The sequence below is a fragment of the Monodelphis domestica genome, chromosome 1 (genome assembly GCF_027887165.1).
Source record: "Monodelphis domestica isolate mMonDom1 chromosome 1, mMonDom1.pri, whole genome shotgun sequence".
Taxonomy (NCBI): Eukaryota; Metazoa; Chordata; class Mammalia; order Didelphimorphia; family Didelphidae; genus Monodelphis; species Monodelphis domestica.
The window spans coordinates 666,224,174-666,251,340 of NC_077227.1; the positions used below are offsets into that span (position 1 = coordinate 666,224,174).

Consider the following 27,167-nt stretch of genomic DNA (forward strand, 5'->3'; position numbering starts at 1 on the left):
TAGATGAATGACAAAAAAAGTTGAACATAATTTTCGACATCAGAAGCTACAATTTCACAAAAATCAATCTACCTGATACATATATGATTGTGTTTTCTGACATTTTCCCTGTCATTAAAACTAAGGCAGAGTCCACTACATATGTCCCAGTGCCTCATGTTTGTCTGCTTTGGTTTGTCTCCTCTGTTAACATTTTATCCTAATCACATTTTTGCAGTCTTAAGATAAAGAAGGTTTCCATTCCTTAACTGAATCAGAAACAGCAGGAGAAAAAGATTTGGTGATTTAATTAAGGTTGAATATAAAGAAAGGGCATAATTTGCACTGAATCCAGCTTTTAAACTCATCAGAAAAGCTTCAGTACTTACTAAGTTGGAATATAGACTTGTTTCAATTTGCTTTCAGCTTCTGCAGCTTTCAGACGTTTCTAAATTTTAAAAAAAAGGAGAACACTTTACTAATAATGTATATAAGAATTACTACTATTTCCTTTTATTCTTTTTTTTCCTTTAAATAAAACCCTTAAATTACATTACATCTTAGAATGAATACTAGGTATAGGTTCCAAGGCAGAATACTGGTAAGGACTAGGAAATGGGGGTCAAGTGACTTGCCCAGGGTCCCACAGCTATGAAGTATTTGAGGTCAGATTTGAACTGAGGATCTTCTGTCTCTAGGCCTGACTCTCAATCCACTGGGCCACCCAGCTCTCCCCTCCTTTTATTCTTGAAATTACAAAAAACATAAGTAGTCAAAACAACTATGACTATATATCCAATATGTTGATGTGATCTGGTATCACAAGTACATTTTAAATTATTCAGAAAACTAAGAAGTATCAAGTGGTTCAAGTTTTTTTGTTTGTTTGTTTTGTCCTAAGAGGAAAGACGAGTAACTTGGAAGATTAATTTTTTCCACAAAAATGGAACTCCAGCAATAGATATATCAATAACTTTTCCCTGTAGCATTGCTTCTTAGTGACACTTTCTTTAATAACATACATAGTTTACTTAGAATGGCCTCTTAAACTTGGGAGTAGTTATAAAAATGCCACAGGATGACAAATCACTGAATCAAATTTTTTCTTTGTTTTGTAGCATATTCATAAATGCCAAAATAATAGGATTACCTGTTGTACATATCTATCAGTAGTTTTCCACATGTAATAATATTCAATGATGCTTGTCAAAGACTTCCATGGAAGCTGAAAAATAAATGTTTGAAATTTTAAAAAATTGAAAAATTGTAGTTACGATAAATCTTCATAAAAATCTCTTCTTTAAAATAATACTGTCTAAGGAAAACCAACATCATAATCCTGTTTCTATGGTACTGAGGAAAGGACAATGCATTAAGGGTCTGAGAAACTAGATTCAAATCTTGGCTTTGCTAGTTACCATCTGATACCTTGAACCTCTGTGGGCCTCCATTTTCTCATTTGTAAAACTAGAGGGGAGAGAGTACTATATGATCTCTAAATTCCTTCAAAATTCCAAATCCCATAATCATATATCCAGAAATAACTTAAATTTAGAAAGATTCAAGCTTGTGAGCACAATGGATTTCATGCTACATTCAGTTCATTTTTATCTCCCACTATATTCATACTCTATGTCTCATAGATGGTCTATAAATGCTTACTGAATGAATAAAGGATGCTGACTTACAACCAAAAAGTCATTTGGGAATGGGAAACTGGCCCATTGATTTTACAATTGCTCTAATGTTGAAGAAAAATGTATGCTTAACCTACATTTGAAAAAAAAAACAACTACCTTCTGTGTGAAACACAACAGTGTTTATTGGTTCTGAAGCAGAAGAATGATAAGGGGATTGCAATTGGGGTTTCATGATCTGCCCAAGGCCACACAGTTCTAAACCCAGGATCTTGAGGTCTGGTGCTAAATTCACTAAGTCACCTAGCTGCCCCTTTAATTTAGATTTGTAATAAATACTCAAACATAAAATATTTCATAGCTTTCAGTTTAATAACTGCATTGTGTAACAGGTAAAGTTACAAAATATAACCATTGTTCAATAAAAAACTTTATTTCAGGAAACTTTATTTCAGGAAATAATAACTACCATATTATAAACATTTTCCTTTAGCTATGGAATAGGAAAATAAATGACACAATACTGAAAGGAGGATGCAATTAATTTAGTTAGGCTGACAGACAAAAAATCCAGAATATTTGAAATATTATTTCTCAATATATCAAAGACCAAATCCTTAGTTTACTCATTGTTGTGTAAACCTTAAAATTTCTTAGACTTGTAAATGTTGGAAATTTCACCATTGGGAAATTTCATACTTGAAAAATTTCCTACTGATAGTCTATTGGAATGTGAACCCGCCTTGGCATGGGAGGGTCCTTCTCAGTACCATAGAAACAGCCTTTGGGGGACGTCCTCTGGCTTACACACCTTTTGAACATCTACAGATAGATTTCATAACGATGCCAAAGGCTGGACGTTATAAATTTTGTCTAGTAATTGTAGATCAACTAACCAGATGGCCAGAAGCATTTCCTACGACCCGAGCCACGGCAGATTTTGTTGCAAAGATACTTTTAAAGCAAATTATTCCTCGTTTTAGCTTGCCAGCACGTATTGACTCTGATAGAGGGAGTCATTTGACCGATTCTGTCTTAAACCAAATATATTCTTGCTTGGGGATAACTCCAAAATTCCATGTTCCATATCATCCCCAGAGCTCAGGCCAAGTGGAGAGGATGAATAAAGAACTTAATACTATGATTGGCAAATTATGCACTGAGACCCATTTAAAATGGCCTGAAATTCTCCCTCTGGCCCTATTTTATCTTAGAAGCGGGCCTAGAGGAGACTTACATATTTCACCATTTGAGATGCTTTTTGGACATCCACCTATACAGGCTAAGCCTTTCTCCCCGGCTTATACATCGCTATTAGGGGGAGATATTACTATTGCTTCCTATATACAGGAGTTACAGCACAAACTATGTGAACTTCATGAATCCGGAGCTGCAGTACAAGCCGGACCATTAGACTTTTCTCTGCATGACCTGAACCCAGGAGATAAAGTTTATAGCAAGACTTTCAAGTGAACTGGAGCAACTCAACCTTTATGGGAAGGACCATTCCAAATATTATTAACTACTCCAACATCTATAAAGATTAGAGAAAGAGACTCTTGGATTCACTGCTCACATGTGAAGAAAGCATCTTCTGCTGAGACTGATTGACTGTATCCTATCATATGAATTGTGACTCTATCTTATCATATGAATTGGAGATAATAATCCATAGACAAATGGATGCTGTTTTTTCAATAACATATTGAATTACTGATTTTTTTTCTTATTTTTCTTATTTCTTTTCTTTTATTTTTTTGATCAGAATATTTGATTTTTTTCTCATTTTTTGTACTGAAGGTACACATAATTAATATTAATATTATTTTTCCCTGCAGTAATACAAGTTAATATTATACTCTTGCTATAATATCAATATATGCCTAAAAGCTTTAAACTATGGGAACCTGCCATTTATTGATAAAAATATTATAGGACTGTGATTAATGTTTGTGTCTGATTCCAGGAAGAGGGATAAAAACAAGGAGCAGACTAAACCTGGATAGTGCCAATAGAGCACACAAGAAATATTAAAGTGAGACTCGAGGTTGCGACGCTTAACTTGTGTTTAAGTTGTAGGACTTCCTTGTATCTACACTCTTTTCGAAGTACTCAAACAAGTACAAAGCTTGACTATCATGCTGGCTCCCTATATCCCTGAGGAAAAATCAGACAAGGGAATGACATTTCCCCATTAAAATAGAATTCTAATTCTTGTCTTCTTATATTATGGCAACTTCCTGTAGTCTTGGCTACAAATGGCTAAGTGAAATATTACTGTATTCTGTCCTACATACTTGTGGGATAGAAATTACTTTAAACTGGACCTATACAAGGGCTATTTTGAATTTTTCTTATTTTTTTGATTATTTTTCTATTTTTTTGATAATTGACACATACACCCCCATAACTGAGCTAAACTTGATATTTTTTTAATACTTGCTTCAGGGGGGGATTGTATTTTACTTTAAAATCTAAGAATTTTTGATATTTTTTGTTTAAGATTGTATTTTTATAAAAATCCAAGAATTTTGATTTTTGTTTAAGATTTTACTGTTATAAAAAAAATCAAAGATTTTGATTCTCTTCGAGAAAAGATTTTCAAGACAGAAGCTTGAAACTTTTATATCCAGAGAATGAACTGTTGCAGAAAGATGCCGAAAACCTACACTTCATCAAGAAGATCAAGAATGAACTTTGGATATGATTGATTGGACTGAACTTTTGATTGAACATTTACTGTAATTGTACACAGTTATGCCAAAAGGGACTGCCCCTAATTTGGCTTTCTGTCAATGAGCCTAGCAAAACATTGGTTTTGCATTCTTTTCTTTTCTATTTCCTCTCTCACTATTCTAATTTCTCTTAGAAAATTGAATATTGTGTATATCTATAGTTAGAAGTGCATTTAGAACTACAAAATGATTATGTTAAATGATCAATGGGGAGACTAGTCTCCCAATGATCATCAGGGAGGATTGTAAACCTTAAAATTTCTTAGACTTATAAATGTTGGAAATTTCACCATTGGGAAATTTCATACTTGAAAAATTTCCTACTGATAGTCTATTGGAATGTGAACCCCACCTTGGCATGGGAGGGTCCTTCTCCTCCCTACTTAAGATTACTTTAAGACAGAAACCTTTTGCTGAACAATGGAAAGGGTTTTGACCTATACTTAAGCATAGAACAGGAAGTTCTTTGAGTCATGATTGATTTTAGAATTGATACAATAGAGATATTTGGAATGACAGAACCAGGTCTTGGAACTTACAATCTCTACCCTACTCAGTCCTAACAGGATTTAGGAAGGGTTGCAGCATAGATCAAAATTTAATTATTTGAGAATATGACCTTCAACAGACATGTGCAAAGGGGCAGACCTCTGGGCGGTCCTGGGTTAAGCTAGAGCCACCATTGGCACAGGGAAGACATGGACAGTGATTGGTAGATGTGAGAACTGAGGGGAGGGAACTGAGATGGTTTCCTTAAAGATAGCGGGGTCTGAGAACTGGGGTGGTGGTTGGAGAGGTTTTGCTCTGAGAGGTGGTGCTCTGAGAAGCTTGCTCTGAAGGAGGCTGGAGGTGGAGGCCCCTGAGACTGTTTCCACGATATGCATGTTGGTTATATGCCTGGCAAATGGAGCAGGCAGAACATACTTTACAGGCTATAGTAGTTATACCAAGGGCTATCCATACTCTCTTGACAGAGTCCACGATGCCCTGGGTGCCAAAATGATCATTTTTATGAATAGATTGGCAAATTTGGTTATAGAAACTTCTAGGGAGCAGGAGTTTTCCTTCAGATGACACCCATACTCCATTAATCTGTTTTGCTTTAAATTTTTGTTTCCATTTTTCCACTTCCTTTTCATTATAGGAAAGTGATAAATTTAAATTATCAGTGGTTGTTAATGTTAAAATTAATCCAGGTCCTTCTATGGCTGCTAGTTTTGCAGCGGCATCTGCTCGGTCATTTCCTCTAGAGACAGGGTCAGAGCCACCTGTATGAGCAGAGCAATGAACTACAGCTAGGGCTTTAGGCAGTTTGAGAGCAGAAAGAACTTCATTTTTTCCACAATTTTATCCACAAAAATGGAACTCCAGCAATAGATATATCAATAACTTTTCCCTGTAGCATTGCTTCTTAGTGACACTTTCTTTAATAACATACATAGTTTACTTACAATGGCCTCTTAAACTGTTTCTCCATTTTGGTCACGTGAGTGATAGGGACTAATCTCTTTTCTTTGCCTCAGCTATCTAAGGGCTTGGGCATTTTGGCCCAGCCTAAACAGAGGGGGTATTTAAGCCCTATTCCCTTCTCTCCCCTTTTTCTCTCTCTCTCTCTCTATCTCTAATACCTTTCTTCCTCCTGTTTGTAATTAAAAACTCCATAAAAGGTTGACTGCTGACTTGAGTTTTCATTTAGGAATTACATAGCTGAATTCCTTGGCAACCTTAAATTAATATATATCAGTCTATTAAAGTGATTTCCTTGTCACAGTTGGCAAAAGTCTTTAAACTAAAATATCCAATTTCTTACACCAAGAAAGGAAGTTAACTCACTCTTTCCTTTCTACACTAATTAAAATCCCCCAAGTATTGCCCCATTGTGTCTACAAATTTGTCCTCTCCTTTTTAAATTTGATGTTCCTTTTTAAAAAAATCAGTGCGTTCTATATTTATATTTTTGAAATATTAATACAAAACCTCATTTCAGAACAATAAACTGCTCTCATGGGAAACAGAGGTATTGTGGTCCTATAAAATGAAATTTGATGTTTTGTCCAGTAATATAAAATCATAAAAACTCATTAGACTGTTTATCCTATATTATGTTAGTAGCACTAACAGTTTTAACAACTTTTAGAAAGTGACAAGAATGAAAAATATGAAAAATGTAAGGAACATGATTAGAGTTGCAAGGAATAATTCAGTGTAAAGAAATTAGAAACAAAAGGGCAATATTCACAACAATGACTACTGTATAAAGTCAGCAGTGAAAAATAACACAATGGGTCAAATATAATAGGTGATATCAATATAGTACAAGATCATCAGATATTCCATGGGACTACACCCCTAAAATAATAGCTTAAGAGCCCTCTCAACTACTGTGTTCACCTTTACCAGTTAGCTAGTTGACAAAATTAGCACAAAGCAATGGCATTTACTGAAAATGGCATAGTATAAACTGTAACAAAGCATTCTTTCCATAAACCTAAAGTGTATTCCCTCAAAAATGATTATGTCAGTGGAAAGTATAGACATACATATATGTTCACAGGGAAAGAGAGCAACCAAAGTAACTCATATTTCTGGCACAGGAAGGCCCCAGTGTCTTTCTGTTCAGTCCTCATGCTGTTCTCCTAGTAGCTTGTTGAATAAGTCACTTATTTGGGTTTCCTAGGCCTGTTCTTACACATAACTCAATTTCTGTCTGCCACTGGGTTTTTAATTGCCCTCCTAGTGGATAAGCTTTTCACCAACATCCTACATATTTTCATTAAGAAGTTGACTAAAAAATTTATTGACTCCAAAAAGAATTGCAGAGTATCTGAATGGACCACCCTATACTCACTCATAATACAAATCACTGTCTTCTCCTACCTTCCCATTTCACCTATAATTTCACCAAGTGAATTGGGAAGATTGCCAATTACCCAGTTAGCTTTTGTTTAATTATACCTGGTATGCATGTGTACTTTGTAGGGAGAGTCCTTGGCTGGGAAGTGTAATGTACAATTATAGAATGTACCAATAAAAGGTAAATTAATGTGCCAACATAGAGATACTGGATATGGGGAAAGTCATGCAAATTATTTTAGAAGTCATGAAATGATGCAAAATGAACATGTTTCCAAACTTAAAAAACCTTAAAAACATTAAAAGAATTTTAAGAAAATTTAAATAAAAAGAACTCTGAGATGACCCTTCTATACACTTATTGGCAAATGGCAAAAGATGAGAAAACTCATTTGTTGGAAAATAGGCTGGCGAATTCATTGTTGGTGGAGCTGTGAATTTATTCAACCACTCTGGAAAATAACTTGGATTTAACGCAAAAAAATAAATAAATAAATACACACACACTGAACTCTTCAAACCTTTTGACCCAAAGTTCTCATTACTGGAATCACATCCACAGAGATTCCAAACTTTTTCCAAAACATGCTACTTTTGTGCACTCTGGCTAACATCATTATCCTTTCCCACAGGAATTTAAATTCTGACCCTAGGACTCTGGTCTCTAATAGAAGATAATCATACTATATCTATATCTATATCTATCTATACACACGCACGCACGCGCGCACACACACACACACACACACACACACTGTTTTATGCTCATTTCACTGTTCCACTGCCTATCTATGAGGCTTCATGCTCAATTCATCAAGTTCCTTCTGTCATTCTATTTGTCATGGTCACTTGCACTCTCTTCTCTTCCCTGATTCAACTAAACCCTCTTGACCGCTAAATATATACTGCTAAGGTGGCCTAGAGAGAACAGCAGTTGGGAAGTAGTAAGAGGCTCAACAGAGTAAGGCCACTCACAGAAAAAAGACCCATGGAGTTCTGGGGGTAGGAATGATGAAGAATAAACCCAGCCTCCAGCAGAAAAAGGATAGAGAGAGGAGATAGAGAGTTGGAGATTTAGTTTTCTAGAGAGAGAAATATAGATCCACAGAAGTATCCAGGGAACACTCCACTATGAATGATGACTGAAGGGAAGAGTAGGGAGAAGTCCAGAACTAGAGGCCAGGAGCAGCAAAGAATAGAAACATCAAAGAAGAGCAAATCTGGCCTCTGGCTTTCACATTAAATTTAAGAATGAAGGTTCAACAATGGAGAAGAGTCCTTCCCACAGTAATAACCTTGACTTCTTTCTCTTCTGGAGTACACGTTTGTTGCATTTGGGGCATGAAGTAGTACTTTAAGTCTGGAAAATGATATAGATTTCTGTGGGGTTAGGACTTGCTAGAAAGGGAAGGAGTAAGGTTGGAGTTATTTTGGGGACAGTGTAGGAATGTAAGTTAGGGATAGACTAATTTCATGGATTAGCTAAAAGAAGTGAATTTTAATACAAGCCCTGGGAGAGGATTATGGGAGAGAGGAATTGTGAGAGTTTGAACTGACAATAACTGACTTATTTAACTTCTGGGATTTCCACTGAACTGGAAAAAGGTTTGATTCTATGCCTGGATTTCCACCAAGCTGGAGGAGGTTTTGCTCTGAGAGATTTTACGTAGGTAGTCAAAATTTCATAGAGAAATTATTGACTTCTTGGTAGAGAATCTTTGAAGAGCACCATTTCCCCTGAGTACAGAAATCATCAGAGAATGATCCATCTGCCAGAAATCTTCTTGGACTAAGGTAAATGAAAGATTTTCATCTGGAATTTGGGTTGCCTAGTACAGCCAAAACTAGGCTTTCCCCTTTCTATTTGTTAATCACTAGTGGGCAGATCAGGTTAGTCAGATAGCATTGGAGCTATCTCTGGGAGTCAGATAGAGCAGGGTTGGGGAGGAAAAAGGCTCTCCTTTCACAGGGGACTTAGAAGTTGGATGGAACTTAGTATTTAAGAATAATGGGGAGTTGGATAGGTCATTGGATTGAGAGTCAGGCCTAGAGGTGGGAGGTGCTAGGTTCAAATCTGACCTCAGACACTTCCCAGCTGTGTGACCCTGGGCAAGTCACTTAACCCCCATTGCCTAGCCATTACCTCTCTTCTGCCTTGGAACCAATACACAGTATTGATTCCAAGATGGAAGGTAAGGGTTTTGTGAAACAAACAAACAAACAAACAAAAAAGAGTATTGGGGTCTTACCTGCCAGTTTTCCTTACTCCCTTAATAAAATAAACTTTGTTTTCTATAAGCCAAGGTGTTTGTGCTTTCCCAGGCCTGGGGAGTTCGTAAGAGGGACATTTCATCTTACGTCCCTCTAGGAAAGTTCCCCTATTACAACAGGCATGATATCTTAGGGAACATAGTACTATACCTAGAATCAGGAAGACCCGAGGTCAAATTTGACCCCACACACTTACTAGCTATGTAACCTTTATGGAAATAACTGTTAAGATAAAATTCTCTGAAAACTGTGTATTAGTGTGTAATTATTCTTTAGTAAAGGTCAGAGAGACAGGAAAAGACAGAGAGAGAGATCACATGATAACCTGGATGCACCTAAATAAAACCACTTCCACATTACCTCAACTTAAACTCTAAGTAGCAAGGGTGCATTGGCTTAAGTGACTTGCTGGCTGAGAGAAAAGCCAGTGTGGTGCCAAGTGTAAAAAACTCCAAAAAAGGGAGAGAGACAGAGTATACTTCCTCTGTCCCTTCTCTTATACAGCCAGTTGTAGCCACTCCTCCTGAGACCCTCCGATTGGACAGGCTTGACTTCTGGACAGGACACTGATCACACACCAGCAATTCAGCCAGCCCCTTCTATATGCCAAGACACAACGTCAGGGCACCAGGGAAATCATTCAGATTTCTAATTCCTACCATAGTACCTGTGTCAAAGGGTGACACTGGTATCAAACAAGAAAGGGTTTTAAATAGAGTAAGTGAGTAAATTTTATATAAATTCACACAACAATTTCATTTTCCTCAGTTTCCTCATCTGTAAAATGAGTTGGAGAAGGAAATGGCAACCTACTTTAGTATCTTTGCTTAAAAAAAAAAAAACCCAAATGGAATCATAAGGAGTCAGATTATGAATGAAATTAAATGACTGAACAAAAATAAGATCCTTACTTAATCTGTGGTTGTATTTAATAAAGTTGTCCTTTCCATGAATGCCGACGGCCCTCGTCCCTTTGAGTAGAGACCTAGGTACAAGATAACCCTCAGAACAAGAGAAATCCCGGGTGAGGGCAAATAAGTCAAGAAATCTGTTTGTTAATTTGGTCTGGGCAAACTCAAAAAACCTTCGATCTGGATTATGACAAGAAAGAAATCAAGTTGTTCAGAAAAATAATTTAATTTCTATAATCCACGTTTTCAATATGAACTTTACATCTTTTTGTCAAAATTACATAATTTTTTGGGAGTTTGTGAAACCTCTCCAGTTGTTTGAGGCTAACCTTTTGTTGTAACAAGTAATCTGCTGTAGACACGTTTCCTTTCTATGCCTATCTCCTCCTTTTTTCTAGAATAATTTATGTTTCTCAATGCTAAAAACTTCTTGTTTCCTAGTCAAAAATGGTAAAACCATAAGAACATTCACTCTAACGTCCCTGACCTGTTTCAACATCCCTGATGTACCCCATATACTGAATGACGACAGATGCACAAGTCCAACCCATCAAAGATGGAAGTACAATGCTGATGTGTGAAGTCCAGGAGATAACCTCTTACAGGGCTGTCATGAACCTGATGACATGTGCTTCATCTCTTCCCCTAATCTCAAATGGGAGTTTCCCATATCAACTTCTATACGTGGTTATTTTCAGTTGCTTCCTCTCTATTAGTTTGCCTCTCAACTCCAACAAACCTGCTCAGTTCTACCACTTTTAATCAGGCAGGAGTGGTTTTTTTAGCCTGGTTTTCCTTGTCACAATTCAGGGAGGCAGGGAGCAACAGACACAGAAATAATGGATTTTTTTAAAAAGAGCATAAATCTTTTAAAAAATATTTTAAATACCCTTATTCAATTCCAGGAATTTTCCAAGTCGCCAAATACACTTTATATCTCACCTTCCTTTCAGTCTTTCACTAATAGGAAAAGCCATTTATACTGCTATTTTCACACTTACTCCTCATTCCATTGCAACCTGGTTTCTGAATCTACCCCTCTACTGACACTGCTGTATCAAAGAATACTAGTGAGCTCTTAACTGCTAAATCCAATGACCTTTTTTCTCAGTTAATCTCCTTGAGATCTCATTTGGATTTTTAGACACTGCTAAACTCCTTCCCTTTTGGATTTTTTCTCTTTCCATAATTTCCATGACATTGTTTTCTCGTGACTTCTCCTAAAAATGTGAGTACCACTCATTACTGCTGAATCATAATCTTCAGATACTTTAAGGTGAGCTCTCCCGAAAGTTCTGTCCTAGGCTTTCTTCTTCTGTATACTTTCTTTTTCCCTTGGACATCATTATCAGTAAGTATATCTTCAAGCACCAGATCTATGCATATGATTCATTAAAAAAAAACAAAAAAAAAACACCTTACATTTCCCTTAAAATAAATACTATATATTGGTTCCAAAGCAGAAGAGTGGTAAGGGTTAGGCAATGGGGGTCAAATGACTTGTCCAGGGTCACACAGCTAGTTAGTGTCTGAGGCCAGATTTGAACCCAGGACTTCCTATCTCTAGACCTGGCTCTCAATTCACTGAGACGTCCAGCTGCCCTCTATGCAAATGATTCTTAAAGCTACATATATACAGACTTTATTTGTCTCCTGAATTTCAGTCCTTCCACATCCACTATCTTCAAAGGCATCTCTTCATAGATGTTACATCCTCATCACAAAGATATTAAGTCCAAAATAAAACCAGGTATCTTCCTTTCCACTAAATTTCTCTATTGCAATAAAAGCTTCCTTTTTTAATCAAAAGAGATTCAAAGGCATAGTTATAACCAAATCACTTCCCCGTTCAAAAATCCTGAATGCTTCCTCATTGCTTCTAGAATAAAACATAACTTCATCAGTTAGTCATTTATAGACATGCACGATTTTATAAGTAATGTTTTTACTTTTGCATTAGCAACTACACACATTCACGTTGATATGCAGTAAGGAAAAGAAGTACAATGCAATGTTTATATCTCCAAAAAGGACGAAAGTATTCCAAATTTTATTCATGAATCCACCCCAAAAAGGTGTAAAGTAACCTCTCAAATGTTCAATGAGTGAACTGAAAAACATAGGAAAAAATTAGGTATATGAGATGCTGCCACCCCTAGCCATCAGGGTAGAGTTCTGGACTAAGGCCTGGGGCTGGATATTCATTTCAAGGCATGTGATTGCCATAGAGCTGAAAAGATCATTAGAGTTGACAAGCCACCCTTTCCCCCATTTTTACCGTGGAGTGCTTCTGACATCACAGCCCCTGACCCTCCCAGTCACTTCCAGCACTGCCTCGCCACTCCCTTGCATTTTGTGCATTATTTCACTGTTACTGTGTTAGAAAAAGTGGATATAATCATAATATGTTTTTTATTATACAGAACTGCATGCAAGAAAATGTATCTTCAGCAAAAGTAAAAGATTACAATTTTTGGTGGTCAGGGAAGCCTACTCCCTGTTTCCCATATGCTCAGTAAAACAACATATGCGTTTTTTACTTCCCCACTGTTTTTAAGGAATGATACTCCCATTAAAGGTGAGGAATAATTGTATAGGGCATGATCACAAAGAGTATAGCTATGTATTAAAAAGTAAGATAGAAAAGAAATTTAAAAGATGTCATCTTAAGAAGCTTAAAATTTGGATAGATGGCTACAAAGATGCTCAAGATGCTCAACAACTTATGACTTTGTTTAAAATGTATACCTATATAAATAATATGTAGGAAAATACATAAGATGGGACTGTATCTTAATCTATTATTTGCTTATAAATTAGAAAGATTTTAATCTAGAAAAAGAATTAACTATGTTTGAAAAGAGAGAAAGGTAGACAGATGGTGAGAGGGAAAGGCTGTCCAGGGATGAAGGAAGGAATCATAAAATATGAAAAATGTACTAATATCACAATTAATTGACCAGTGAGAAACTAACTGGACAAGTAATTAGCAGGTTAAAATTATATCTCTGGGATTTAATAAATTCCAATTAAACTAGCATAGGAGATTTTTTCCCTTTTTGTCAGGATTAATGACATTTTAAATTAATTCTACAAGAAAAAAATATCACAACCAGTCTCTTGCTAAAAATTATAGTAGGGGGCAGCTGGATACCTTAATGGATTGAGAGCCAGGCCCAGAGATGGGAGGTCCTGGGTTCAAATGTGACCTCAGGCACTTCCCAGCTACCTACCCCCCCACACACACACACACACACGCGTGCGCGCGCGCAACAGGTAGGTAGCTGGAGATGGTTTTTGACTCTTAAGAAAATCACTTAATTTGAACTGCCTAATCTTTACAGATCTTGGAACTGATACTTGAGAACTAATTCTAAGTGAGAAGGAAAGAATATTCAATAAAAATAAATAAATAAAAAGTGTAGTTCTACTTTCCATGGAAGTGGCTCTTGAGGGGTTATAAGCAACATCTTAACATGGGAATTACTTTGTATAATCCCCGAGGCAGTCTATATGGTCAAGAAACAATGTGGTGGGGGCAGCTATGTGGCTCAGTGGTTTGGAAGTGGATTCAAATTTGGCCTCATAATCTTCCTAGCTGTGTGACCTTGGGAAAGTAACTTGATCCCAGTAGCCTAGCCTTTGCCACTCTTCTGCCTTGAAACCACTACATAGTCCTAATCCTAAGGCAGAAGATCAGGATTTTTAAAAAAAGAAACAATGTGGTCATTCCCTACAGAAAAATCACATTGAATATATAACAGCACATAAATTGAAAATATAGTTCAGTTTTTAAAAATTGAAATAGAATGAATAGGTCAGTCTTAGAAGCTTTTTCTAATCCTCAAATAAAAGCCTCTGGTTTGTAAATATCAATTTAAAATACTGCAGTATATAATGTCAACGTTTTATGAGGAGGAAGATGCTAAATCTAAAGAAAAGAAGAAAAAGCCACTCAATTACCTACATGAATTAATCTGTTTCCTTCTTTGTAAAATGAGGAGATTTTATCAAAGGGCAATTCCTAAGATATATCTCAGCAAAGAAATTCCCTGATGGTATAACTTTCTGTCACCATATGATATGAATTTTTTTGTACAAAAGTGTGTGTGCATGTGTGTGTTTCCCCTTCATTTCTTTGGCATACAGATATAAAAAGTATAATTCTCAACTAGACTACATTATTAGAAAAATGCCTGCTATCAAAATCATAAAAGATTCACATAACTAAATAATTGAAAGATAACAACATAGAAAATATAATAAAAATTTAAATCATGTCCAAATTTTGCCTTTGCCCAAAAGCAGAGAGAAGGACCTATTACTGGAACTTGTAGTAGAGGCTCAAGGAACATCAGATTTCTAGTCTTATTCATTGGTAAAGCAGTCATTCCCTTAAAACGGGAAGCACGATCAAACTTTGATTCTCATCCTGAAAAGACTCATGTTTGTTGTGTAGTGAAAAGATAGCAGTTGAAACATGAGCTTTGGAGATAAATGCTTTAAAATATTTGCATGTCCAATACAGTGCTCATGCCATGACTTATTTAAATCACCAAAAAAGGCCTTACAACTTTCTACTTACAAAGTCCTGACGAATATCATTGAAGTCTTTTCCGTATTTTTCCAAAGCCTCTTCAAATAGGCTGGCTTCAGAAGCAGACCATTCTTCCATTTCATCTCTACATAAAACAGGTCCTCCGAGTGGTACCAGAACACTAATTGCACTGCTCAAATCATAGCTGTGTCTGTATAATGTGTCCATAGCATGGAACTAAAGAGAATAAGAAATAGAGACAAGGGAGGTCAGGAGCTCAGAATTACTTACTCATTAACAAATAGCAACGGTTAACAAGGTATATTCACAATGACAAAGTTAATTAAGAATAATGTGTCATTTACATTTTTAATACCATGAAAGTAAAAGTGACTTATAGGAAATGAAGATAACTAAATATTCTTTTTCAGTAATACTGTTTAAATGTTTACAATGAGCTGAATTATGATCTGCAAACAAATGTAGGATAGGTAGTCTATCAAATCCAGGCTAACCAAGCCTATATCTAATCAAATGAATCTGCTACCTCAATGGAGGCACTGCCTTCCAGGCAACACAACCATGTGTACTCATTTCCCCTCAGATGCTGGAGTGTAGGAGAAAGGTCTTACAGTTTAAGGATACCAGTGAAGCACATAGGTTATCAGTCATCAAGTGCTCTTTCCATATGACTTATCCATCTTCTTTTGTTCTCTCTTATATTTCTTTTATTCTATTACTTTGATTCTTCTTAATCCCTTTCCTGTGATATTATTTTTTTAAAACCCTATCTTCTGTGTTGGAACTGTTGGAACTGTTACAATACTGTGTGTTGGTCCCAAGGCAGAAGAGCGGTAAGGGCTAGGCAATTGGGATTAAGTGACTTGCCCAGGGTCGCATAGCTGGGAAGTGTCTGAGGCCAGATTTGAACTTCGGATCTTCAATCTCCAGACCTGGCTCTCAATCCACTGAGTTACCCAGCTGCCCCCCTTGTCTATAAATTATTAAGCCTGCTCATGGCAACCCAACCATACACGTTTTCATTGCCTTTTGGGTATGAAAAATAATTCTTCAGAGGTTGTAAAATTCCATGATCTCTAGACTTTTAAAAAATGCTCTTCTGGGGGCAGCTGGGTAGCTCAGTGGATTGAGAACCAGAACTAAAAATGAAAGGTCCTAGGTTCAAATCTGCCTCAGACACTTCCCAGCTGTGTGACCCTGGGCAAGTCACAACCCCCATTGCCTAGCCCTTACCACTCTTCTGCCTTGGAATCCCATACACAGTATGGATTCCAAGATGGAAGGTAAGGGTTTAAAAAAAATGCTCTTCTGCATATAGGAAAATTTGTGAAAACTATTAACATGTACTAGAGGCACTATAAAAGAGAGAATATACATGCATGCAAAGGACATCATCTGTCAGTCAAAATGAACAGTTCAAGCCAAGCCAATGTCTGAACTGGGCTAAATGGGGCTGAACTGGGCTTCTTAGCTTTTGGCTTCTGACAGAGGAGGAGAGGCTTTCGTCTGGACATGGCTTTGGCTGGTGTAGCTGATGGTGGTGAAGAAGCTAATTCTGTCTCTGGACTTGAATTAATCAAGTTGGAGGTTACCTGGCTGGTTGGAAGAAGAAGAAAGACAGTTATCTATCTTATATATATCTTATACCTATCTCTCTGACTCTATTCCACAAGAGTGAAAGAATTGCCAATTCCCCAATATCCTCCAAACCAAAGCTCCCTGTAGAGAAAAAGGATATCCAACCCCTCTGACATTATCCTCTACCCTCGTCCTGTCTTCCCCAAATAAACCCTTACTTGAGAAAAGAAGATAAAAGAGTGATTTGAGGGAGACTGAAGAAAGGGGGGAGGGGGAAGCTGAAACACTTCTGAAGAGAGGGAGGAAACCAGGAGGATACCAAGGGAGGAGGGTAAGTAAACCTTGATCCATTAGTCACCTAGAGAATTCACCAATATACTCAGAAATTACTATCTATTATAGCACAGAAGATAAGTAGACTTAGAAGGATCATAATTTGTACCTCTTTATTAGAAGGAATATCTCATTCACATAGGCCCATGAAAAACTATAATATAATGTTCAAAATAATTAAGATTATGTAATCTGGCTCAGCAAAAAAATAAAATAAATCCTTGGCAATATAGGAACCAAATTTATCATTTTCTCCCTAAATAATCCGTAAAAGTCAAGATGAAAAAGCTTACTTACAAATACCTTTTAATAGGTTTGCTAATTTGGAGTTTTGTATTTCAATTTCTTAAACTAAGTAATGTCAAAATCCTTTTAAAAAGAACACTATGTATGTCCTAGACAAGATGGGGGGGGGGGGGGGGGTTTCACTAATATACTATCAGTGAAAACTTTCTGGAAAACATGAAATTATGTGAGAAAAATAATTAAATTGTTTGTGTGCTTTGACCCCATGATTCTGCTTTTAGGCATATGCATCAAGTAATTCATAGACAGAAGGAAAGATTCTACATGTAACAAAATATTGACAGTAGCAATTTTTGTATTACACACACACACACACACACACACACACACACACACACACACACACACACACACGAAAAAAGTGGATGGTCTTTAATTGGAAGTAGTTTAAGTGTAAAAAAATAAATGTAATGAAATATTAGTATGTCCTAAAGATTATGAACATGATGATTTCATAGCTAAGTGTGAAGAATTATATGAAAGGATGCTGAATGAAGTAGAACCAGTGAAATATTAAATACAATAACCAAAATTAAAAATGTGTGAATAATAACATAACTCAAAGGCAGTTAAGTACTAATTGATCAATCTCAATCTCAAAGAATTGATGGTGATACACATTCTTCAGCTCAATCTAGAAGTGAGATCAGTACATTTCTGGAAAATATAAAATGTACATATCTTCTAGTTTTGCTAAATAGTTTTCAGTTACAAGATTGTGATTGACTAGGGAGAAGGAAGTATTATGGCGAAATGATTGTTATAATTTTTTTAAATATGGGGTCATGTATGTATGTGTGTATGTGTATATATATGTATGTACATATGTGTATGTATGTGTGTATGTGTGTATGTATGTATGTGTGTATGTATGTATGTATGTATGTATGTATGTATGTATGTATGTATGAATGAAAGAAACAGAAAAATATATGTATAAAAATCAAATACTGGATTATGGTCTAAGACTGGCTATGCTTTATGTTTTTTTCCCTTAAATGACACCTAGATTTTAGGCACATAAATATTCTGACCTTGGATCCCTGATGATTAAATTTAAGAGGTGTAAAATTGAAATATCTCTTTTAGAAAGATAAGCATCATTTATTTATGGAAACTAAGTTAATTAAAGAAGGATGACTATTTTAAGATCAACCCATTTACTTTCCACAACAAAATAAGAATAAAAGTGTCTTCACATAAGAGTTTGCTAATTATTTTTTCTAATCAAGGATATTGATTAGTGTTTCTATCTTTACTATTGATATCTACTCATCTTTGTGCAAAAAAAAAGTTCACATCGTTTAAGTAATAATGGTTTAATTATTTTAAATATGAGTATGGTTATTAACTGCACAGAGTAACTGCAATAATGTTGTTAAATATTTCTTTGCTCTTTGAAAACTTATGTCAAATCACAAAATGTAGACTTGAGATATTACCAGGTATATGTTATCATCACCTATACATGCTGACTTACTCAGAACATGACAATTGGTTTATTTATAGCATGTGTATGATGAAAAAAGTTCTGTAACTGAAAGATGCAAAAACAAAACAAGCTAAGTTTTCTTAGACACTTAACCACCCCATCCTGGGGAAAAAAAAGAACTACTAATTAATTCTCTTCCAAATTCTTTACCTAATTATTACGATAAACAACAAGCATTTATTCCATGAAACATACCATGAAACCAGGAAACAAAGCAAACATGCCAAAACCTATTCGTCTAATTTTAAGCAATAGAATTATGTTATTAAAGTCACAATAAAATATTTTAGGCTATAGTAACTGATTATTTAAAAACAACACATGGTTAGATAGTTTACAATTTATGAAAATTTGACAAACCAACTTTTCTTTATATACAATTTTAAATTCCCATCAGTCTTTTTCTCCTAAAAAATGCTGGAGAAGCTTATTGATTATATCCAAAAATTAAAGTAGAAGAAAATATTATGCATCCATGAAACCAGGTATTACAAAAAGTAGTGGGTATGACAGAGGAAGAATTTCATCAGCGAGGACATACGAGACACCATTTAAAACAAATAGGTAATGCTGAATTCAATGTGTTCTATGAATAATAATGTTGATTAGATAGCTTTTCAAATATTTTTTTTCATTAAGAATTTTAATTCAATTTCATTATGTTTTTAGTTCCAAATTTCTTCTTCATACCACCCTCTCATCAACACATTGAGAAGTAAAGAAAAAGAAAACCCATGACAAATTCCAACATTAGCCAGGTCCAAAAAAAAATTTTGATTCAAACTGTATTCTGTTGGCTAATTAGGATAATACAAGTAAATAAATTCAATCACTCAGATATTGATTCCGGATTCTGCCTAAATGCGATTTGTAATTGGACTTTGGTTGTGAAGTATATTTTATTTTTTAAAAGTACAGATTTTAGCAATTATTATGAATAAGACTGGAGGTCTTTAGTAAACTATAATCTTAATGTGAGTCAAGAGTATAAGGCACTACATGTATAACTCAGTGGAATTGCTTGTCAGCTCCAGGAAAGGTGAGGAAAGCCCGGAGGGACAGAACATAAATCATGTAACCATGGAAAAATATTTTTTTTATGAAATTAATTAAAATTTATTTTATTTAAAAAGAGTATATATGGCAGCAAACATGAACTTTGGCTGGCTCAGAAGAAGCATAGCATGTAGACCTAGGGAAGTAAAACATCCAACGTAGGGCAAGAAGGATTACTTCTCCAGTGCATGATATATTAGAATTGATTAATAGAACAGGAGAAAGTTGCTCATCGATTTTAAATTCTTTGAACCACAATTGAGGACAGGCATTGATTATCTGGAGGGCAACAAGAATGGTAAAGGGCCTTGAGTCATATAGAAGAATCAACAAAGAAACTGAGCAGGTTCATACTGAAAAAAGAGATGCTTTAGAAGACACATGATAACTATCTTCAAGTATCTGAAAATTTCTCATATGGAGGAGTTATTAAATTCATTCTGATTGCCTTCAAAATGTGCCAAACCAGGGGCAAAGATGGAAACTGCAGAAAGAAATATTGGAGCTTTAAAAATCAGGAAAAGCTTCCTAATAATTGAAGATGTTTAAAAGTGGAATATATTGCCTTGGGATCAATAGATCAACCTTTATTAAACATCTACTATGTGCCAGGGCACTGTGCTAAGGATACAAGAGAGAAGTGAAGATTAAATTTAACTCTCCCCTGATTATAACAATGAAAATACTTAACTCTCTCATTGTTGTGAAGATTAAATTGTAACCCCTGTCTATTCTTGGAAAAGGTATTTAAAGATGAATATGAAGATCTGCCCATTTTAGATTTAATCACCAAAGGTGTAAACACCCCATTTCACACATTAAGTGGGAGGTCTGATAGTGGATGACTGTCGAAACAAAGCGTCAACTGTGATTGGTAGACATAAAATTAGGGAAGACATAGGAAGTGATACAAAAGAAGCTTCTTTAAAAAGAGCTATTACTTCCTGTGAGAATTCAATTCTTCATGGTTTCGAGTTGAGGCTGCTGAAGAAGCTGCTGACTGGATGTGAGACCCTGTTTTTCCTGGTGAGGCTATTCTGAATCTCTTCCTTTGAATTACCCATGATGAGTGAAAAGCTCCCAACTGCTGGATTTTCTGAAAAAAACTATCCTCGGGAGAGACCTCTTGAGAGACACGGCCCAGGTCCTTGGCTTTGCTGAGGGCAGCTGGAACTAACTCTCCCTGCCTGAAGGGGCCTGGAGTTAATTACTTAGTGCTCAGGTTAGATATCTTACCTTATCCTCTCTCTGATTTCTTGCTTCTCTCTTTCTACATTTTGTAAATAAATGAGTTAATTAAATTCCTGGCAACCACATTCTTAAATAATCAAATCCAACCCTGTGTGAATCTTAAAAATTCTCAGACCCTATTTCATAAGATTTGGTTAAGACCATTCCCCATTTCAAACAATGAAGGAACTTAGATCAGGAATGTGAGACCTCTACTCCACCATTACTTAAGCATGCTTTAGGGGAAGAAACTCCTTGCTAAACAATGAAAAATACTTAAACCCATACTTATAGTAAGGCAAAAGTTCTTAAATTGTGCCTATTTTTAGATCTAATACAAAAGGGTGCTAAGTACCAATAAAGGTCAGGCAACTTGTGAATTTACAAGGAACAAAGAGGTGAGAACTTACTCAGAGGTTTTTTCAGGTGTGAACTTAATCAAAAGTTTAAGCCTACTTAGGTGTGATTTAAGAATGGTCTGTCTTTTGGAAAACATCTACTGTGATTGGTAGATGTAAGAACTTAGGGGAGGTGACATAGGAGAAAATTCCCTTTAAAAGGACATGAAAAGCTGAGAGAGGAAACTCTCTCTCTCTCTCTCTCTCTCTCTCTCTCTCTCTCTCTCTCTCTCTCTCTCTCTCTCTCTCTCTCTCTCTCTCTCTCTCTCTCTCTCTCTCTCTCTCTCTCTCTCTCTCTCTCTCTCTCTCTCTCTCTCTCTCTCTCTCTCTCTCTCTCTCTCTCTCTCTCTCTCTCTCTCTCTCTCTCTCTCTCTCTCTCTCTCTCTCTCTCTCTCTCTCTCTCTCTCTCTCTCTCGGGACTCTCTTGGGGACTGTCTCAGATGAATTCTCTCTGGAGATGGAGCAGGCCAAAGCTGCCTGGTGTCTCTCTGAACACTAGGATCTAGCTTGGGACAAATCTTGTGGGGAGTGGATTGAAGACTGACTGATCTCTTTCTCTTAAGGCTGGCCTAGCTTTTTTTTTTCTCATTATTCCCTTTTTTTCTCTCTCTCTCTCTTTCTTTAATTCCTCATTTGTATTAATTAAAATCTTTATAAAACCCAGCTGACTTGGGTATATTTAATATTTGGGAATTTTTCCTTGGAAACCACCTTATATTTGATTTAAAACAAGACACTGTCTTGAAACCATATTTTCTGCAGTCACAATTTAAGCCAAACACTCTTATCTATCACAGTTTATGACTCCCACTATTTTAATTATTACACCTGTTAAAAATTAACCCACCCACCACCCCTTACAAGAGCCAAAGAACTTACAATCTACTGGGAAGATAACATGGAAACAAATATACAAAACAAGCTATACATAGAATAAAAAGGAAATGATTAAAAATAAATGAAAAGTAATAGAATTAAGAACAGGTAGTGAAGACTTTGTGTAGAAGGTGGGATTTTAATTGGGGCTTAAAGGAAGACAGGAAAGTCAATGGTCAAAGCAGAGGAAGGAGAATGTGGATTTTAGATTTACTCCACAGCATATGTATATGTATATGTGTATATACCCCTACTTAAGGAGTAAGTATGGTGGAGGAAGGTCTATGACCCATGTGTGCTAGCAAGTGACAAATCAGAAACAACTAACTGACCCCCTAGGCCATCTAAGGTCAAGTTTAAGCCACCATTGGTACATGTAAGACATAGGAAGTGACATAAAGAACTGCCTTTATATTTCACGTCACTTCCTGTGAGAGGGACTTGGTGGTGGAACTTCACTGTAAAGGAGCTCAAGCATGAGACCTCAGGTTGCTTCCTTTAGACTGTCATGTGGTGAATGCAAGGCTTATTATTTCCCTTTCCTTGGCTTTGCAGGAAGCAAAATCCTCTGAGGAGGCCCCTCATCTTGGAGAAGGCTTTGTGGGTGAATGCCATGCTAGATTTTATCCTTTGGCCTCCCCTGACCCCACCACAATCCCCGCCCTTGGCTAGGGCCTCTGAACTCCTGCCTGGTATCTCTCTCATTTTCCTCTTTTTTTTTTCTTCCTTAATATCTTCACTCTATTGTAAATAAACCACTGGAGACCAACTAAAAATATATTCAGTCCAACCATAAGTTTTACGCTAAAACCAAGGAAAGGGCATGGCCAGAAAGTCCTACAAATACGGACCCCTAATGCATTGTTGGTAGAACTGTGAGAGAGAGAGTGACTTGTTCATGAAACAGGCAAGAGCCAGTATCACGGGATCAAAGAGAATATGTTGGAGTAGAAGATGTAAGAAGTCCTTGGGAGTTAGAGGGTTCCCTTTCAAGGTCCTTAAGCAGAGGATAGATAGCCACTGTCACGGTGTTAATAATGACAGTCCATTTTGAGTGTGGATTCGAATGGATGGTCCTAAAATCTATTCTGATTTTGAAATTCTGTGATTCTGTGATTGCTAAAGATAACAAAAAGCTTTTAAAGCAAGACAAAGGCAATATGATGATTAAATGCAAATCTTAAGAACAATTACAATTAATGTTGCAAAAATTCAAATAAACAAGGCTCTACGAAACCAATATAAAAAGATAACCCTAACTCCAATTCGTTGCAACAGTGGGAAATATTTATTGTGGTCTGTTGTTCAGTGGTTTCAAATTCTTCGTGGCCCTTTTGCAGTTTTCTTAGCAGAGACAGAGTATTTTTCCTATTCTGTTCTATAGCTCATTTTATAGATGAGAAAATTGAGGCAAACAAGATTAACTGACTAGTCCACAGGGCACTGAAGTATCTAGAGATGGATTTGAACTCAGATTTTCCTGAATCCAAGCCTGCCACTCTATACATTGTACCATGTAGATGCCCCATGGACACTGCAGTAATACAACTACTAGGATGCTATCCCTGTGAGATTCAAGGAAATAGAAAAAGACGTATATGTATAAAAATCTGATAACTTCCCTTTTTGTGGTGGCAAAGATCTAAATTGAAAGTATCTTCATCAATTGGAGAATTGTTAAAAAGCTATCATGCTTCAAGAAATGATGGACAGGATTCTTTCAGAAAACTGTGAAAATATTTACATAAACTGATGCAAAGTGAAATGAGCAGAACCAGTAAGAATGCTGTACAGAGTAACATCAATATTGAATGATGATGAATTGTGAATGGTTTAACTATTCAAGGCAACATGATTCAAGATAATTCCAAAGGACATATATGAAAAAAATGTTACTCAATCTCCAGAGAAAGAACTCATGATGACCGAATACACATGGAAACACACTTTTTAAACATTATTAATATTCTTTTTCTTTTGGTTTGCAGTTTCTTTTATAACATGGGAATTATGGGAATGTTTTGTATGACTGCACATGTATATTCAATATAAAATTGCTTGTCTTTTTAGAGGGACAAGGAGACATCAGGAAGTAGGGAGAGAATTGGAAATTCAAAAAAATGATGAAGCCATAACAAAAAACTGATGGATACTATTTCACAGACATCCTTGAAATATCAAGAGCAAGGAAAACCTCAACACATAGAGTACTGATATAAGCAAATGTGTAAGAATTAGACAGGTTAAACAGGCAGGGATAGGCTACAATCTGCATCTTGAGAAGGAAGATCTTTATTAATGAAATCAACAATGCTGGATTTACTCTGACACAAAAATTACTCAAGATGTAGAAAGTAGTTTACAATTAGCAATAATTCTGAAAAGGAATTGGAAGTAATTGACTGAGTTGAGCTATTCTCAGCTGATATAACATTTCCCAGTCCATGAATGAATATTTCACATTCTTCTAAATGATAGATAAATGTTCTTTCCAAAATAGATCCTAAAATTTTCATATAAAAAAGCAGTAATATTGAAAATACTGCCTTATCCTTGAAAAAAGAATTATAATGATGATTATAAATGGAAATGAAATGAATGATTTTTTAAAAAATTGTTTCATTAAATGCAATGTCTGAAAGATCCCAGTGATCAGGATATATACCCCAGGATACTTTCTATATCAACAATGTTGTAAGAATTTTTTTATCAATGTAGTTTTACAGCACAGTTGTTTTCAGGCATAGTCCTGGAAACTCTGAACTGAACAAACCACTCATATAAAGCAAAAGAAAGAAATTAAGCAAAAATGACCAAGTGATTACACATAAAGTTAAACATTCAATAACACACATTAGAAAAGAGGGAGATGTTTCATGTTCTGAATCAAGAATATTTATTAAAATAGCTGCCTTTTAATTGGTTCATTTGCATTATTGTAGTTATGTATATTATACTGCATATCATGCTTACTTTGATCTAAATCACACCTCTTCTCATTATTTCTGATTTTGTCATATTCATTTTTTTTGGAACAAAAGCATTTCATTATATTTGCATGTGACAGTTTGCACAGTCTTTTCCTGCTCCACAGGCACCTACTTTGTTTTCATTTTATAGCTACTACCAAAAAGTGTCACTATGAATTATTTTTGCACATTTAAGACCTTTCCTTCTGCCTTTGACATAGCAGTGGTATTGTTGGGTCAAAGGGTATCAACAGTTTAATAATAGTTCAATATTTGTTTACACCCAATACAAATTATCAGACATTTTTTGTTTAACCTGACTTTAAACTACCTTAAATAAATCAGAAGGCAAAATCTCATGAGACAGAAAGGAATCCTTAGCTGCTCAGGGCATTACCATTTAGAAGTAATATATTTAACTCAGACCATTCTTTACTATCCACCTTGTCATACATATTTCCTTTTTTGTTTGAGATATAGATACTAATTGTTCATATCTCACTGAATTTCAATCTCAGCAACCACAACAAAATCAATACAATATGCTACCTCTGCTAAACAGTTGTGAAAGTACTGTCACATTTCATAGATTCTACAACAGATGGAGCTGACAAATGGCAGCATTTTAGGAGAAAGATTGACAAGGAAGACTTGGCCATGCATTTCTCTCTTTCTGTTATGCAAAAATACATGGATTTCTTCTGCCATCTGTTTTCTCAGTTAAAATTCCATCACTAATAATATATTTTTTTAAATGTTACTTGCTGCCAGAAAATGTGGGCTTAGAACATCATTTCAATCAAAAAGAAAATGTGTATACATGAACAAAATTACTGAAACATGATACTGTGCTATTTTTATTCAACATTAAGGTCAATTTAGACCATCATGCTCAAAGCTGTGATAAGGCCAAAAGCTTTTTGTAGTCTATTGTTCTACACATATTTTTTACAAACCATAAAATAACCCTCTTAATCCAATCATCAAATATATCTGCTTAAGGTATTACTTATCTAAGAGAGAGAGAGAGAGAGAGAGAGAGAGAGAGAGAGAGAGAGAGAGAGGGAGAGAGGGAGAGAGAGAGAGGGAGGGAGTGAGGGAGAGTGAAGTAGTGAGGGTGAGAGAGAGAGAGAGAGAGAGAGAGAGAGAGAGAGAGAGAGAGAGAGAGAGAGAGAGAGAGAGAGAGGGGAAAGGAAAGGTATGCACACACCTGTAATTCTGAGGCTGGTTGATCTCTTAACATCAGAAGTTCTAAGTTGAAGTAATATGCTGAATTGATTAAGTGTCTGTACTAAGTATAGTACTAATATGGTGAATCTAGGAGTGTAAATGGGGGACCAAGTTGCCCAAGTAAGGGTGCACTGGGTCCTATCATAGCTTCTAGGAAAATCTGATGATTGATGCTGCAGGGAACCACTGGACTTTTTATCCTGGGCAGGACAGGAAGAAATGTTCTTAAAAACAACGAGGGGACAGCTAGGCGGTTCAGTGAATATACAGCCAGGGCCAAAGAAGAGAGGTCTGGGATTCAAATTTATCCTCCCTCAGAAACCTAATGGGGTGATCCTGGGCAAGTCACTTAAACTCTATTGCCTGGTCCTTACACAGTATTGATTCTAAGAGGAAAAGTAAAGGCTTAAAAAAATGAACAAATACCTTTTTGTGTATTGTAGACCCCTTTGACAGTCTGGTGTCACTTAAGAACCTATTAAAATTTTAAGTTTTAAAATAAAATAAAAATACATATGATTATAAAGAAAATAAATTATACTGAAAAACAAAGATTGGGGTGGGGGTTGGGAGGGAGGGTTCCCCAATCTGGGTTCACAGAGTCCTTGAAATCTATCCATGGATTCCCCTCCACTTTTTAATAGACCTCAGGTTAAGAAACACACCTCTACAATAAGAGAAATAAATATCAAAATAACCTCATACCCAGTTAAACAGAAAAAAACTGACAAAAGATGGGGATAGTCAGTGCCAGA

The 27,167-nt window shown here is 35.9% G+C and overlaps 1 protein-coding gene across 3 annotated transcripts in view; it reads right to left on the reverse strand.

Moving 5' to 3' along the window:
- MTA3 (metastasis associated 1 family member 3) overlaps positions 1–27,167 on the reverse strand; it is a 219,487-nt gene that overhangs the window by 43,328 nt on the left and 148,992 nt on the right. For all 3 annotated transcript variants that reach the window (XM_056823423.1, XM_056823468.1, XM_056823507.1), the window contains exons 9-11: positions 14,972–15,160; positions 1,130–1,204; positions 369–427 (exon numbers count right to left, since the gene is read on the reverse strand). In XM_056823423.1, coding sequence (XP_056679401.1) covers positions 369–427; positions 1,130–1,204; positions 14,972–15,160 — 323 coding nt within the window. The remainder of the gene's footprint in view (positions 1–368; positions 428–1,129; positions 1,205–14,971; positions 15,161–27,167) is intronic.